This window comes from Lontra canadensis, unplaced genomic scaffold (assembly GCF_010015895.1).
Source record: "Lontra canadensis isolate GAN:19392208 unplaced genomic scaffold, GSC_riverotter_1.0 scaffold1, whole genome shotgun sequence".
Lineage (NCBI taxonomy): Eukaryota > Metazoa > Chordata > Mammalia > Carnivora > Mustelidae > Lontra > Lontra canadensis.
The window spans coordinates 104,041,818-104,058,255 of NW_022630995.1; the positions used below are offsets into that span (position 1 = coordinate 104,041,818).

Here is a 16,438-nt window from a genome sequence, read left to right on the forward strand (position 1 = left end):
CTGACACTACCTGGTGATAGTGTCAGATCCCGCAGGAGAAGGGCTCAGTCCCACAGGGTTGTTTCCACTCTATGTCAGATGCCAATCACAAGTAGTAGATTTCTAGCTTATCCACAACTTCTGTCTAATTTGGCTACAAATTGGAGATTCCCATGACTCCCTCTTCAGGTTCAATGTATTTGCTAGAGTGGCTTACAGTAGAATTCAGGAAAACACTTACATTTGCTAGTGTATTAAACAATATGATAAAGGATACAGATGAACAGCTAAATGAAAAGATACACAGGACAAGGTCTGGGAGGGTCCTGAGTGCAGGAGCTTCTATCTCCACTTAGTTGAGGTGTGTCAGCCTTCCTGTGTGGATTTGTTTGCCAACATGGAATCTCTGGGAATCCCCTACTGTTAGGACTTATTGATCAATAGTCATGTTCAGCCCTTCTCCTTTCTCAAGAAAATGGGGGACGAGAGCTGAAGTTTCCAAGCTTCTAATCATGCCTTGGTGTATTTGATGACTAACCCTCATCCAGGAGCCATTCAGGAGCCCATTCAGAGTTGCCTCATTAGAGCAAAAAAAATTCTCCTGTCATCCAGGAAATCACAAAGATTTCAGGAGCTCTGTGCCAGGTACAGGGTGTGGACCCTCAATAGACATGTTTTCTGTGATCTGGCAAAAGCCAACATGATTTTCCTGTATCTCTCCAGTTTATTTGCCTAGTTTCTTTGCCAGTACTTTCTTGAATTTCTGAAATAGTAAGTTGGGATTCTGCATCTTGCCTTCTTCTTCCATCTCCTATTCTACATCCTTCTCTTTTGGCTGCATTAACATACTCCGGATGTGCCAACATTCTGCTACTACTTCTGTGCTCTGGCAAGAATTGGGGCAAATTAATGTTTTTTTAAATTGAATGGATGGCTTTCTGGGAAATGATGGCAATTTTATTTAATGGAGCTGCTTGAGCTATGAAAAGGAGGGGGAAAAAAAGAGGAAAGATGTGATGAAAGATTTTTACCCTGTGGAATGCAAAGAACATCAAGAAAGAATTAGCTGATGAGGCAATGTTTTCTTAATGTGGGAACAGAATGATCAACAATCAATAGTCAAGCAAGTATATTCCAGGGAAAGAGGAAACGAGTAAATAATGGAAAGGAACTTTGGCGACCTCATTTGCAGTTCGTATTTTGCTACTGATTAGGGATGTAGGACAAAAAACTGTATCTGCTTTTATATACTTAATAACAAAAAAAAAAAAAAGGAAAACAAAAAACCTGCATACTATAACACTAGTTCCTGACTGCATATAACACAAATTTTGTGAGAATAAGTCACATTGTGTAATTGAATTAGAAAGATTTCTTATAAATCCTGAAGGGTGTCAAACTTGCGATAAGTAGGTGAGATGAATAGCTTTTAAAATTTCTTAGAAACTCAAGATTTCTAAGATTCTTTAAGGTCCATATGTGTGTGTGCACACATATACATGTGAGTATATGACAAACTGGACCATTGTCATGTAGGGAATTTACGTAATACACAAAAAGATTTTATTAGCCAAAAGTCTAAAGCAGTGATAGCTTCAAATTCCTCTCCAATGAACGGAGGCAACCATCCAGGATAGAAGGCTTATTCTTTGGTGAATCCGAACAAAAGTAGTTCTGGCCATGGGACATGAGGCACAGTGGGTGACAAGGCTTATACACTGGACTGAACACAAGAAGAACAAGTCAGATTTTGCATTATAAATGGTGAAATTTCCCAGTCTTCTTTTTCCCATGCTCTGATCTCAAAGGTCTGGCAACCAGATATATAAAGTAGGTTGGAGTTTTGGCTTTCCTTCTAGGTAAACCCAAAAGCATAGAAGAATAGATCTACATAAACTAACATTATGGGGTAATTCAATGAAAAAGTTGGTTACGTGCCTACGACCCTACAATGCAGTCCACAGGTTAACAAGTAGAGTTTCCTTTTAGGTTTTTGGTGCTTAAAATTCGTATACATAAAAGCACAGCTAAGATATTTGGTGGAAGTATCAAGCATTCTAGGCGGTCACAAACAACAAACAAAGATAAGAGAGATAATATGAAAACTGCAGGAAAAATGAAATCATAGAAATTTGAAAACTCAAATCAAAGCCAAATGAAAGAAAACAATAACAAAGATACTGAATTACACTGCCCTCACCACTGCCAAAGAAAGAGAAAATAATGATAGAAAAAGAGAACAAATATGGGCACCTGTGTGGCTCAGTCAGTTGAGCAGCTGCCTTCAGCTCAGGTCATGATCCCAGCACCCTGGGATCAAGCCCTGCATTGGGTTCCCTGCTCAAGTAGGGAGTCTGCTTCTCCCTCTCCCTCTGCCTGCTGCTCTCCTTGCTTGTGCTGTTTCTCTGTCAAATAAATAAATAAAAATCTAAAAAAAAAAAAAAGAAAGAATAAAAGAACAAATAGAGAAGAAAGAATTCATGGAAAATAAGAATATGACAGCCCAGAGAAGGATGAGAAGGTAAAATTAAAAAATAGAAAACTGCAACATGGGAGTCTCTACTTGTGGTCCTGAGAACTCTCCAAGGATTGGGATACAGAGGATGAAGTACCACTTCAAAAATTTCTCAAATACAATTAAATTTTTGTGTTGAGCTCTATCTTCTTTCTTTAAAAAATATTTATTGGGAAGTAATACCCTTGTGTACGAGCTAATAATATCATAGATGTCACTATGTTAGACAATCTAATAATTTCTAATTACAGCTACTCCCTACCTTAATAATATAGATAATTGTTCCAGTCAACATTTTATTTTATCTGACACATTTATTAATTTGTTATTATTTTCTAATTTTTAATAGTTTCTTAAAAATTTTCAGCAGTAGATCACTGTTGACTAAATATATGGTACACTAGTAATTATATATACTCACAAATTTTCTTACACAAAGTCTCAAAACATAATGCTTAAGCAATAAAATGGTTTCTTTTGAACATATTAAGCACAGATGAGTAACTGCTTCTTTTGCATAGCTTCATGGTGTATACTTAAATGTTCTGTTTGAGTACTTGGTTTAAATTGTTTGTATTATCGATTGCTTTTCAGTTTAGTTATCCCCTAAATATTTTGTCCAAAAAAATCTCTAATAAAATGTCACATTGTACTGGATATTTATTTGCATATCTGCCACCTAGGAACCACTCAAGGATGAGGAAATTGTTTCATCCCATTTTCTCAGTCCCTAGGAGGGTATTTTAGCCCAAAAATGCATGCAACACACTGATAAATAAAAGTCATCTCTCAGACACTATGGACTTGGGGACTATATCAAACTAAACAGAGTATAGAAGAGTGTCACAAAATAACAGTAGTGTAAATATACTCTGCTGGGACTCTAGATATTTAAAAAAACTCAGAGATCTGATGGTTTTTTAAATTTAGATTCAACTGAGCAGAAAATGAGAAAGAAGAAATGAAGTCTAAAATGAAGTAGAGATTCTATGACAGATGAAGTGAATCTTAATTGTTGGGTGAACTGCAATTTTCTGAGTAATTGTGGTTGCATATCTGAGATTCTAGTATTCACAACTTTTCCAGTTTTTAAAGTTATTTTATGTGGGATTAGGAGCAGAAAGTAAAGTTGGGGCAAAAGTGAAGTATTTACCTCTTTTCTTGGAAATTGCAAGAAAATTTGCAATTACTCATAGGAGTTTAGCTTCTTTTTATAGAAAAAGACTCAAATAGAATTTCTCCACACAAGCTGTGGTTTCATGTTCTTTGGATAATTTGTCAAAACTATCCTTCCTTAATGAAGAATTATAAACCAGAACCCTACCCATTGTTCTTATTTTCTTTATTCATTGTGTTTCTAAATTTAAAAGTGGGCCAATACAACTCACCTATGACAGAAAAAGAATTTTTCATCTTTGGGATTTTTGACCCCACTAAAATGAAGACAATTCCTCTCATCCCTCTCACACACCCTCTCATACACAAACAGCACAAAGCATTACCTTGAGCTATGTAAGGTGTGGTTTCCTCTTTCGGAGGGATATTTGTGGGTCGAGGTGTAGGGGCAGGAGGTCTGTTTATAATGAAAGACCGACTCCCCACTTTTTTCTTTGTACTCATATTGGCCAGTATCATGTCATAGTCACTGTCTTCAATCTCAACAATTGTGTAGGGGTCTTCCTCCTTCTCCTGCTCCTTTTCATCTTCTTTCTTTAGTTCTTTGGGTTCACCTCCTGTTTCTTGTCTTGCTCCAAGATCACACCAATTTTGACTTCTTTCCATTTGGCCTTCCACCATTTTCCCTGCTTATGAAATATTTAGATGGTGGTTACTCTTCTATTATATGCAATATTGTTGATGTCTGTCTGTCACTTCCTTGAAACTCCCCCCAAATAATTTATACTGTCTTATATATCTAAAAATGAAAAGTACACCATATAATTTACTAACATACCCTCCTGCAGTTTGTAATAGTTAACTTTGTTTTAAAAAAAAAAAAAGTTTGTAACTGGCTGACTCAATCAGTAGAGTACATGACTCTTCATCTCAGGGCTCCATTTGAGCCCCATGTTGGGAACAGGGTTTACTTAAAAATACAAGAAAAAAAAAGTTTGCTTAAAACATGGTCTTCTTTGAAAACCTATAAATAACCATGTAATTATTTTCCAGATAGTTTATAAGGAATTTAATATCAGAAAATCAAGTGATAAAACTAGTCTCAAATTCCAAATGCTTCTGAAAACTTTTTCTCAAGCGCAATAAGCTAAGGTTTTTTTTTTTTTTTTTTTTTTCCACTTGAAGTCATTTCACCTTTCATATGGTCTGCACTGGGTGTTTTGCCTAACATTCAATTTCTCTGAAAATGACAGGGGGAATAGCCAAACATGCCATTACTTAGTTTCTTACAGGAAGTCTTACTGTGATTTCACAAACTGAGATTCCAAAATGCAACTCTTGATGTCTATAAACCAGCATGAACCTCATTCTTAGATAAAGAACACTGAAAAGAGGGTTTGTGACAAGGTGGCATGGATAATCAATGACTTAAAGATTAATTCATATGAAAAGAATGAACTTTTATGGTTTTAGTTAGTAAAATCTTTATATATTTTTTAAAGAATGTACTAAAATATTGTAGTAGCAGTTATTTAGAAGACAAAGGTATATGAGTAAGTTGGAAAAAAATTTTGATGGATCCCTGACACACCAATGAGAATTTTACTAAAAATTAGACTTTTAAGGGGCACCTGGGTGGCTCAGGTGGGTTAAACCTCTGCCTTTGGCTCAGGTCATGATCTCAGAATCTTGGGATTGAGCCCCACATCGGGCTCTCTGCTCAGCAGGGAGTCTGCTTCTCCCTCTTTCTCTGCCTGCCTCTCTGCCTACTTGTGATCTCTCTCTCTCTCTGTCAAATAAATAAATAAAATCTTTAAAAAAAATTAGACATTTGGGGTGCCTGGATGGCATAGTCAGTTAAGTGTCTGACTCTTGTTTTTGGCTCAGGTTATGATCTCAGGGTCTTGGGATTGAGCGCCCTGTCAGGATCCTCACTCATTTTGGAGTCTGGTTTGGGACTCTCTTTCCCTCTCCTTCTGCCCCTCCCCACCTGCTTTCTCTCTCTCTCTCTCAAATAAGTAATTAAAATCTTTAAAAAATTTGACTTTTGATATTTTGCTTAAAGCATTAATGGAAACAATAAAATGCAAAGAATTTCAGTTATTGACTGAAAAATCATTGCTTTTCTGGGTTATTCTGAGATATTTATGCATGTGACCTAAGAAAGAATATTCTCCTTCCTCTTTGGTGAAAATGTGACCAAAAAAATTTAAGTTATTTATGGATATTTTAGTGGAAAAATGTAGAAGTTAAGGAGAAAGACAAGTTGTAGAGCAGAATCAAATATTTTAAGTAGTTCAGCAATTGTTTTGGGTAGGCTCATGAAGAGAGGCTGAGATCCTCCCCCAAAGGAGTCTTAGATCTGATGGTTTCAGTTAGTTTAAGCCAAGAAGTATTAATGCCTACATGCCTAGCACTAACTTCCAAATCAGCATGACTTGCCTTTCTCCCTAGGAATAATATAGTACTGAGATTTTGACTTCATGACTTCTGTTTCACTGACAGCATAACAGGTGAAACCAGATTAAGTGTGTGGGAAACATTTTTACAGTGTTTCATTTTTAGCAGAATGTGTCAACTATCTTACTTTTATCAACCCATTTCCTGAGCTGTTAACTCCCTTTGTTTCTCCACCCACCTTCCTTCCCAACTCTTTCTAAAGTTGGGCTTGAACCAGAAATAACACATTTTACTTTTTTATTTCCCAGTGTATCAGATTCCACTTTCCATGTCAGAGTGGGGCCTGAGCATTCTTAATTCAAGTTGTACATTAGTAAATAAAGATGAAACTAAATCACTCCTATCTTCCTAACTTTTGGGAAAAAAAAAAAAAAAAAGAGGGAGCATATGTAACAAAGAGAAGAATCTTAAAAGCCGAGGAAGCCTGTTTATAGAAGTATTTGATACATTCTAATTACAGGCTCTAAAGTCTTGGGTCTGAGTCAAAGAGGGATCATAGTGATTGTTGCTTTGCAAGAGTGTTGTGAAGATAAAAAGGGACAATGTGTTCTTTATAAACTAAAAAGTGTTCCACACTGTTTTATATTCTTGTTTTCTCCAGTGAATGTGCCCATAAATCCACCAGGGGGAATCGGATGCTCTGGACATGAAGAGGCGGACTTTCTTTTTTGGCAATTTGAGGGTATATGGAAACTAATCTTAGAAGTCAATTCTGAAGGTATCACCAGCTAAAGTCAAAGATCCCAATACAAAGTCTCTGGCTGAAAAAAAAAAAAAAAAAAGTGGTAGATTCTTGTCTTACTTTCAAAGACCTTAGTCAAAGAATTTTAAGAAAAAAATATTGATGTTTTATTTTGCATTTACACTATCACCAATATTAACCCAATGAAAAGATGAGATCAAAAGTTAAATGTGAAAATGTGAAAGTATAGTTTTAAAATAAAAAGTGGGGATTTTTTGTTTCATCTTGCTTTTTCTGTTTGGTATTTTTCAGAAGCTATATTAGCCGATGTTACATTTCTGCTTTTAGATGCCTGGTGAATGTTCTCTATAGAGTAGTTTTAGACCTCCTAATATACTATGTATAAAAATTTACATTTGGGAAAATATGATTTATTATTAGTCCCTTTAAGAGATTTAACCTGATAATAGACAACTTTGCCTTCTTAACAATTTATTTTAATAATTATATAAAATTATTCACATCTGTAAAAAGTGAGAAACTATACCAGAATTTTATTGTCAGTGTGCTGCTTATCTATGTCTCTCTTCCCAGCCCCGGTATTGATACACTTACCTCACTGATTTATCGCAATGGTCTATAAGATCTTGGCTCATTGTAGGTAGTCAGTAAATATTTGTTGAATGAATGAAAGAATCAGAGGAGTGCCCATGAGGTTTTCCATACTTTCTTTTAAGAAGGACTTTTCAACTCTAAATACAGTGTATAACCTTAATAAAGGTTTATGTTCAGCAAGTTGAACCTTTATAGAAACAGGCCCTTCAATATGCAAATGCTAAATTTCAAAATTCACTTTTTTTGCAATGCTGTTTATATACTTTGTAGCCCTTTAGGACTCAAAAGCTAAGAAGTATGACAGAGTTTTAATAATAGATATGTCTTTCATCTTTCTTATTAAAACTTCATTATAAGAGCCACTTTTTGAATTTGGAAAGTAGACATAAAATAGTGATCAATGAAGTTGGTGATAGTTAGTGACTGCCGAGTGAACCTGGAGCTGGGAGTCTGTTAGGCTATTGACTGCTCTGGCCAGATCAGCCCAATATGCAAGCTCCTCTTGATAGTACCTGCCTTCCCCAATGACCCACCCATCATGGAATTACACAGGTCATTCTTGCATTTGGGAACAACCGTGATCAGAGCCATTTAACTGTTCTTCCACTTCAGCAATATACTGAGTGTTCTCAGGCTTGGTCTCAAGGTAGTGTGTGATAAACCTTTTACCAATTGCTTCCCCTACAGCTACCAGGGAGCGAGTGAAAGTCCCCAAGGTCAATTTCAAATCTGTAAAACATTAGCCTTTTCCTTTTGCCAGAACACTAAGAGTACTTTTTAAAAGGAAAGTTGTCATTTACTTTTCCACGTGATGCTTGAGGTTCATTTTATGTGAAGGGCTACAAACTCCTTCAAAGTTTTATTGATTTACTTACTTAAAGCAAGTTGTAATGAGACTGTTCTAGAAGAAAGAGAGGGAGGGGAGGGGGAAGGGAAGGAGGGAAGGAAGGTGGGAGGAAAGAGGGTGAGGGGAGGGAGAGAAAAGGAAAGAAAGAAAGAGAGAGAGAAAGGGCGAGAAAGAGGGAGGGACAGAGGGAAGGAGGGTGGGTGAGTTAGTGGCAAGCATCTCTTGTTAAGGAACAGCAGGAAAGCTGCTCTTGGTTTTAAAAGCTCATCTTCCCTGCAACAGATCTGTCACTGCACGGTATGCTAGGGAAGCCTGTCAAACTTCTGTTGCTGCTGTTTTAACCTTAAACCTACCCTGTAGTGTGCCGTGAGGTTTTTCCAGTTGGGAGTCAGCAGGGACAGGTCGCGGTGGGGGGAGAGGCGGTCTGCTGCTCATGAGCGCCTCTGCTGAATTCTGTTCTGGACTGTCTCCAGGAATGAACACATACAAGTCCTCGTCGTACTCGTTCACAGAACTCCCACCGCCAGCCTCTGCGGGGCTCTGCTCCGCCTCGGTGCCGGAGGCGTTCTCTTTCTCTTCCTTTGCCAGTTCCCCGGCCGCAGCTTCTTCCGCAGGCTGCCTGTATGATGTCTGCCCGCTTGCCTGACCAAACGCTGGGTTCTGTGCGGCTGTTTATGATGAAGATGGTAGATTTCATTTAAACACACCATCTGGAGGCATTTCATATTTTCTGATTTTACACAGAAGTAGTAGTACTGCTAATAAAGCTTTTATGAGTTGACACAGTCCAAAGCTGACAAGTGCATAATTTTAGTGAATAGTCATTCTTGGGCTTTTAAAGTATTTACCAAATGAACAGTTAAAGCTTCATCATACCTTGCTACCTCACTATAAGACACATACATACAATAACATTATGGTTCTCTAGAGTTATTGTTTGAGCAGATTCATATATATGTCTGTATTATTGAATTTTTATTAGAAAACAGAATAACTGACCCAACCAGTAATAAGTGAGTAATGGAAAAGGTAAATGCAAGGAAAAAAGTAAACCTTAACTTGCTTGTAAATAATGCAATAATTATCATTATTATCATAATAATGTGATCTTATTATTATTTTAATATATAATACCAGATTGTATCTTAATTCTTGAAAACATTACTTGGGGGTGTAAGGACCTATTTTACATTTTTATTTTAGCCAGAGGCTTCCAATTGAGGTTAAACAATAACTTTGTTGTTTAACCCTTAAACTGTCCCTGCTCCCCTTCCCCCAGGGAACCTACTTAAAAACAAGTTCCGGAAACCAGTCTCAGGTAACAAAGCACAGATACAAGGATGGGTCAGGCCAGGTGGAGGCATCTGATCAGTGGGGGGTTGCATACTGTCTCCTTAGCTACCAAGGAGTATGGGCCCCACCCTATGGGAGCCTTTTGGGTGCCAATCTTAACCAAGGTGAAATGGTAATTCAATTGGTCACCTAGCAACACTGTGCAGTTTTCTCTGTGTGTTACAGTTTCACTGGCCACCTGTGCATGGCCAAGCCCAACCGCATGGCCTTTGCCCTTAAAAGCCGGTCCGTAAAGCAGCGTGGGGTCGCCCTCTCTCTATAAGAGGTGCAGCCCTGGCCAGCCAGTTTGATTCTTGATGCTTGGCACGAAATAAAGCTTTGCTTGACCTTCTCTTTGTATCAGTCTCGCTCCTTTAATCACGGACCCATTATTGGGGCATAACAGGGAGGAGTGTTAATATTTTTTGGTGGAGAAGGCATCAAATCACCGATAGTAGGTAAATCTTTCTGAGACACAGTTCTGTCACCCATGAAATATACCCTCGTCTGAAGCTTAACCAAGTAATCCAAATTCCCTCCATCTTAACAATCACGATTTCATCATTTGTTTTCTTAGTGTACCCAGTCGATACCCTCTAACCACTCAAGAAGAACTGAAAAAACACATGCAGTAACTTTAAATCTTAAAATTTGTTTTTAAATTTTCTTTATAACAATTCTGCTTTAAATAAAGGATTCACAAAATTTTAAAACAATCTTGGAATCTCTAAATTGGAGGGAATATGTGAATTGTTGTAATTGCCAGTGCAACAAAGAAGCAGAAGATTTTTGTTTCACAGTGTTGCTAAGCTGAAGTTTGGCTAAAGAAGCAAACTGGCAGAGTATGGAGAAAAATGACTTTTTTTTTTTTTTTTTTTTAAACAGTGAACAGCTAATCTGTAGAAACTTTTCAGTTATGGGAGAAAATTAGTGATGAGGAAAAATCGTACCCATGATGATATCCATATTTCTACATGGAATTTTATTTTTTATTGTTCTTTCCTTTCATGTGAAAAAGAAGAAAGATATAGTTTCAGTACTAAAACTGCGGACCAAGATTCTTTAATTAGGAGCCTGAGAAGAGCAATCTACAGAATGAGATCTCTTGCACAAATCTCATTCATCTTTCTTCCTCTAAATCCAAACACCGAGCCTGCAGTAAAGTAGTCTTCAGAAATGTTGATGGAGTCAATGATGCAGTGACTGAAAAGGAATTATGGCTCAGGCTAGCAAAGGAACTTCACTAGTTCTGTCTGGGCAAATCGATCAACTAAGAATTACATTCATGCTATAGGAAATTATTTATGGCCATCTTATGTTTATGGATTCAGTGTTTATGTTTTATGTACACACTGTCTAAGCCACAGAGCCTCCTTGGTCTTTCTCAAAAATGTCCAAACCTGGGATCCAGCTCTGGAGAGTTGGATGTAGTGGGTCAGTGAGTTTTAGCAAGCCTCATAGTGATGGTCATACCAGTGAAAATCTGCCAGCTAAGGTGTGTTATTCACCCACTAACCCATTAGGGAGCCTGAGGCCCGAGTCCAGTCACACAGGATTTCAAACACAAGACAATTCCAGGTCCTAATGGTCTAGGGAAGTGAGGTTGTTCTCTATAAACAATTGAAATAACATTTCTCTCTGTACAGGCAGTTCTTCTGAGGATTGAATGTCATGATAAATAAGTGGTCATGATCTTCAGTTTTATTATTATTAAAATGAAAATAAAATGTATAAATTTAAAAATCAGTGCATTAATCCATTGCTTACATACATAGCATGATTTTGTGTTATGCCATAACTCTTGAAGGTGTTTATTGATTTGCCAAAACATGCTAGTTAGACATTGTATTTAATTGTATTTGATTTGCAGGTCCATTTGCCTATATTTGAGAAACCAGTGGTCAGTAATGGTTAGCTGAATATCAACTATGCAGCATTAAAAGGGCAATGCTCTGTAGCCAGAGAATGCTTGATATGTTAGATATCACCATGCTGTGAATAAACAAATAGAGTGGTCAGAGATGGGACTGGAAAAGGTTATCTAGAGCTTTTTAGATGATGAGGAGGATGAGTATGATGGGAAGGTACTGGGAAATTTGGAAGAGAAAAATGACTAGTTCCTTCAGGAGCACAGAGCATTAGGGCTGGCAAATGTGGAAGCTGCTTACACTGGGTTTCTTAATAACAATACTGATGACATTTTGGATCCTGTATCCTGTGGGGTATGTCCTGCGCATCCTAGGATATTTCGCAGAATTTCTGGTGTCCACCCACTTACTGCCAGTTGTAAACCTCCCTTCTCAAGTCATGATAATAAGACGAGTTCTGTTTATTGACAAGAATCCTCTTGTGGGTGGGAAACAGTCCCTCAGTGACAACCACTGTGCTACTGCAATAACCCAGGGGAGAGCTGATGGCGCCTGGACTAGGAGAAATCTTGGCAGAGTGAGGAACAACTGAATGCTGGCTATGCTGTGAAGGTAGAGTCAACAGAACTGTCTGATCTTATTGGATATGGGGTGAGAGAGGAAGTAAAAAAGCCCAGGGAGACTCCAGGTCTTTGGACAAAATTAAATAAGGAAAGAATCTTCCCTTACTGAGATGGGAAAGTCAGCAGGTAGTGTAGGTTTGAAAAGGTCAGGCATTAGGGTTTTTGGATTTGAAAACAGTGAGTGGGAGAAGCCTATCAGGCATGCTGGTGAAGATTCTGACTGAGCAAGCTATTGTATACCAGGGGAATCTGGAATAATGGGTAGAGTAACATACATGTGGGAAGACTGAATTAGTCTTTGGACATTAGAATATAGAATTATATCCTATTATAGCCAGTAAGGATCTTAGAGAGAGTTGTAGTCCAAGCTTCTCATTGCCTAGCAGAGAACACTAATGATGAGGGAGCAGGAGGCTGGCTGAGGACAAAGCAAAAGCTGGCACCTTGCACCCCCCCTCCACCCACCCCCCTCAGTAATATGTGTGACATTCCTCAGGCACCTCTGGCTGCCCTAAAAGAAAAACAAATAGTTAACTTGCAGAGATCACAGCCCTGCAAGACAGGAGTCTCCCTTGGTTTACCAATGTCCTAGAGATTTACAACAAAGAAGCTATCTAACAATAGCACAATTTCCAGAGGCAAATAACTAAGTTCCTCAAGCCCTAAATAAAGTTGAATTTCTTCTAAACCCAAATCTCACTAACAAGGACATTTGATAGGAGAAATGTGAAACTTTATCTCTAGATCTCCAAGATAGTGTCGAGAATCATTCCCAAGCATATGGCCCACTGATATACATCTAAAGGGTCTCACAAGAAGATTTTTACTACTAGTAATGAATAACCTTTCTCCCAACAATAGCTAGCCCCTCAAGGTCCTGGAGACCTTGCTTCCAAAATTCCTTAGAGACTAACATCACCCTCTTTGTCCTCACCTACCCAACTCCTGTGTATATAATCAGCCACCCCTCAGGAAAATGGCGCAGCATCTCCGTCTGCCCACGGGTCCTGTCCCCGTGCTCTAATAAACCACCTTTTGCACCAAAGATGTCTTAAGAATTCTTTCTTAGCTGTCGGCTCCGAACCTCACCCCACCGAACCTCACCTAGGTTCAAGAACTTCATCACTAAGGTCTGAAAAGAATGTGACTTTGTTTTTAAAAAACTGAAAAAACAGAGTTGTCAAATAGAATATTTGCATCAACTTGACTTGTGTATTCTCTCTGGGTAGGAAAGACTGGTTTTTGATTATTTAACATGAACTTAATAGAAGTATGTAAATTAGCAAGATAATCTAGTAACATATCTACCGTATTATAAATTAAAAGTCATTCAGTCAATTAAATGCTTTTCCATGCTCTCCTGTGCTCTCTTGTTTTACCAGTTACATGTACCTTAATACAGATACTACATATATACATATATTTCTAACATCCAGGAACACTTACTAGGAGAAGATATAAGTAATGAGGTAATATCATCTTCATAGTCATTTTCTTGCTCATCATTTCTGCTAACTTCCAGGATCTGAAAAAAATGAACGTAATTTTAAATAATATCCATTAATCTTAATATATCTGCATCTACAGACACCAAAAGGAAAGTTAATACCTATGGAAATTATGGTTTTAGTTTTTATTTAAATACCTTGATTATACTACTTATCTTAGCTATTGTATTTTTTCCATCTACAAGAGTTCAGTGACAAAAAGTATTAAAAGTATAACTGTGGCAATAAAACACTTCGAATAGACAACAAATTAACTTAAAAATGAAACTATTAGCAACTACTTTAAGATTCAAAACTATAGTCATGAAATCAGTTGGTTAAGTGTCTGCCTTGGGGTCAGGTCATGATACCCAGGATGGAGTCTGGCATCTGGCTCCCTGCTCAGTGGGGAGTCTGTTTCTCCCTCTGCCCTGTTCATGCTCTCTTTTTCAAATAAATAAATAAAATTTAAAAACAAAATAAAATAAAAGCTTTCTTTCATTTTAACATTTCTGTATCTTTTATCAGTTCAAAAGACATTCTTAATTACATCAAGTATTATAATACAATGAAAGACAGTGGAATTGTAAAATGGTTTATTTTCTGTCTTTAAAAAGAAAAAAGAAACAGACTAAGGGTATTTATGTTTGTTTTTCTGAAGTCAGTTCCACTAAGAAGGAAGAATTACTGAGAAAAAAAAGAAATCTGTCATCTCTGAATTGCTACTCTTTGTTTACAATCTCTGAAGGAGACATGGGGTCTACAGTAGGGGAACATACTTGTGCTCCTAGAGTAAGGTAAGTAATACCAGTGACAACTCTGTGCCAAAGCATCTAGAGAACGAGGTGGAGGTCGGTTGCATTAACATAGGTCACATTTTGTTACCATGAACTGCAAGTGATTCTTCAAATGATTTATTCTTTTGTTTTTATTAAAGCTGAAATGATTAGTCCATTTGCTCTGCATTGGGAATGTCCCTTTAAAAATTAGAAGCATTCATATTGAAGCATTATTAAATTTATAATAGCTTTGGTATGCAAAGTATTTGACCTGCATATTGACCTCATCAATTTGGTTGGTCACTCACTTTGGCCAGTGGGACCCCAGTGAAACTAACTAACTTCCTTCCTTCTTTCCCTCCTTCCGTCCTTTCTTTTTAACTAAACATCATGGTCTTTGATTTCTAGTAGAATCTTAAAAATAAAAATCTTTTTAGTATTTTTTGTAGTGAGCTTGATTCAGAAGCTCATTTTATATTTAAATCATATTTTCCCCTTGGTGGACTCAATCAAATGCTAATATGAAAAATCGCAACTTTACAAGGGAGATTGACATGTTGATTGATATTTGCATGCTTTGGTATTAAATGCATTGTTTAATGTAGCCATTCTTTGTTTCCAATTAGACTGACCTCTTTACTTCATAAGATAGATCAAGAATATATTAAAAAAATCCATAAAACTCTTACAATCATATCAAGGAAGTTTTTACAGATTGGATAACAGGGATGGTTTTCAAAGATTTCAGAAATTATGTGAAAATTTCCCATCTACTATTCATAAGCCTAGACATTATGAGCTCAAAATCAGTGTGAATTAATAAAGAGACTATAGGCAAGGGTATGGGTGTATGTGTGTGCACTGAGGTTACAATCTAATGCACTCATTTTTGTGTCCTAACTTAAGCTATATGACATTTGTATTAATAAACAAAAAGCAAGCCCAAAAAGGTATTGAAGGAAGAAGCTTTCCAAATTTAAAAAGTAGCTGAGTTTGACAGATTTGAGCTGGCTCATAAATATTATGTAAAACTGACATTTTTTATATCAGGCTATGCAGAGACTAATTGTTTTCTCAGGAGTGAGAGGATTTTTAGAAATATTCAAACTAAAAAACAAAGGTTTCTTACTTGAGTTCCTTACACTTAAAATCAGATTTGCCTTCAAAAATATGTTAGATTCATGACGTATTAATAATTGTTGAATGAAATCAATGATGGCTTCAAAGACAGCAAGAGTGGTTGTACCCTGACATATAATGACTTTAGCACTTGGCTGTGTGGGGCAGTGGGCAGAGCATGGATGGTGCAGTCAATCAAATCACAGCTCTATTATCTCTATTAGTGATTAGCTGCATGATATCAAGCAAGATATTTAACTCTAAATCTTAATATTCTATCCTGTGAAATGTGAATAGTAATATGTATGCCATCAGTTTGCTGAGAGGTTTAAATAAGAATAATGTAAGCGAAACACATATTATCTCCACCACACAGTGAGTGCTTAATAAATGTAACCTGCACATGTTAGGTTTTCCTTCATCCTACAAAATATAGATATGCATTTAATAAGCAGAGTGATCACATCGATTTGATGGGAGAATCTTCAATAATCAATAATTATTTAACCTTTTTTTTTCTCAACTGTGTGCCTCTAGAAGCTCTACTGATAGAAAAAGACCTGAAATATAAACTTTCTATCTGATTGAGGTGTGGCATTGTGGCTTTGTTAATAAAAATGCTTAGATAATTTATAAGATAATAGAGTTAAGAATGAAAAAAGGGTAATTTTCTAATAAGTTCCTTTTTCTAAGGCTAGAGTCTAACTTCATTCAGTTGTTAAATATTTATGCAGGCCTAATATGTGCTAACTAATCTGTTAGCAATTTGGGAAAATAAGTTAAAAATAAGAGACATAGTATTTCCATTCCCACAACTATCATCTTTTTATAGGGAGAGAAGACAAAATAATAAGATGATTAGAATATAATATTTTAGTTCAGTACACAAATCCAGTTCTTAGAAGTGAAACGGAGAATTAAGAAATAATCAGATAATCGGGGCAAAATTTTATTAGTTTGCTTTTTTTGTGAGGAGATTGTGTTAAAAAGATATCTTGATACGTACCTTGAGTCCC

General features: G+C 36.8%; 1 protein-coding gene across 2 annotated transcripts in view; it reads right to left on the reverse strand.

Moving 5' to 3' along the window:
- Positions 1-16,438, reverse strand: part of BANK1 (B cell scaffold protein with ankyrin repeats 1) — a 305,074-nt gene that overhangs the window by 34,653 nt on the left and 253,983 nt on the right. Inside the window, exons 8-10 of one of the 2 annotated variants that reach the window (XM_032860894.1) lie at positions 13,484-13,562; positions 8,568-8,882; positions 3,997-4,296 (exon numbers count right to left, since the gene is read on the reverse strand). In XM_032860894.1, the coding sequence (XP_032716785.1) occupies positions 3,997-4,296; positions 8,568-8,882; positions 13,484-13,562 (694 nt within the window). Of the gene's footprint in view, positions 1-3,996; positions 4,300-8,567; positions 8,883-13,483; positions 13,563-16,438 lie in introns of both variants that reach the window. The other variant, XM_032860891.1, reaches the window with a different exon arrangement.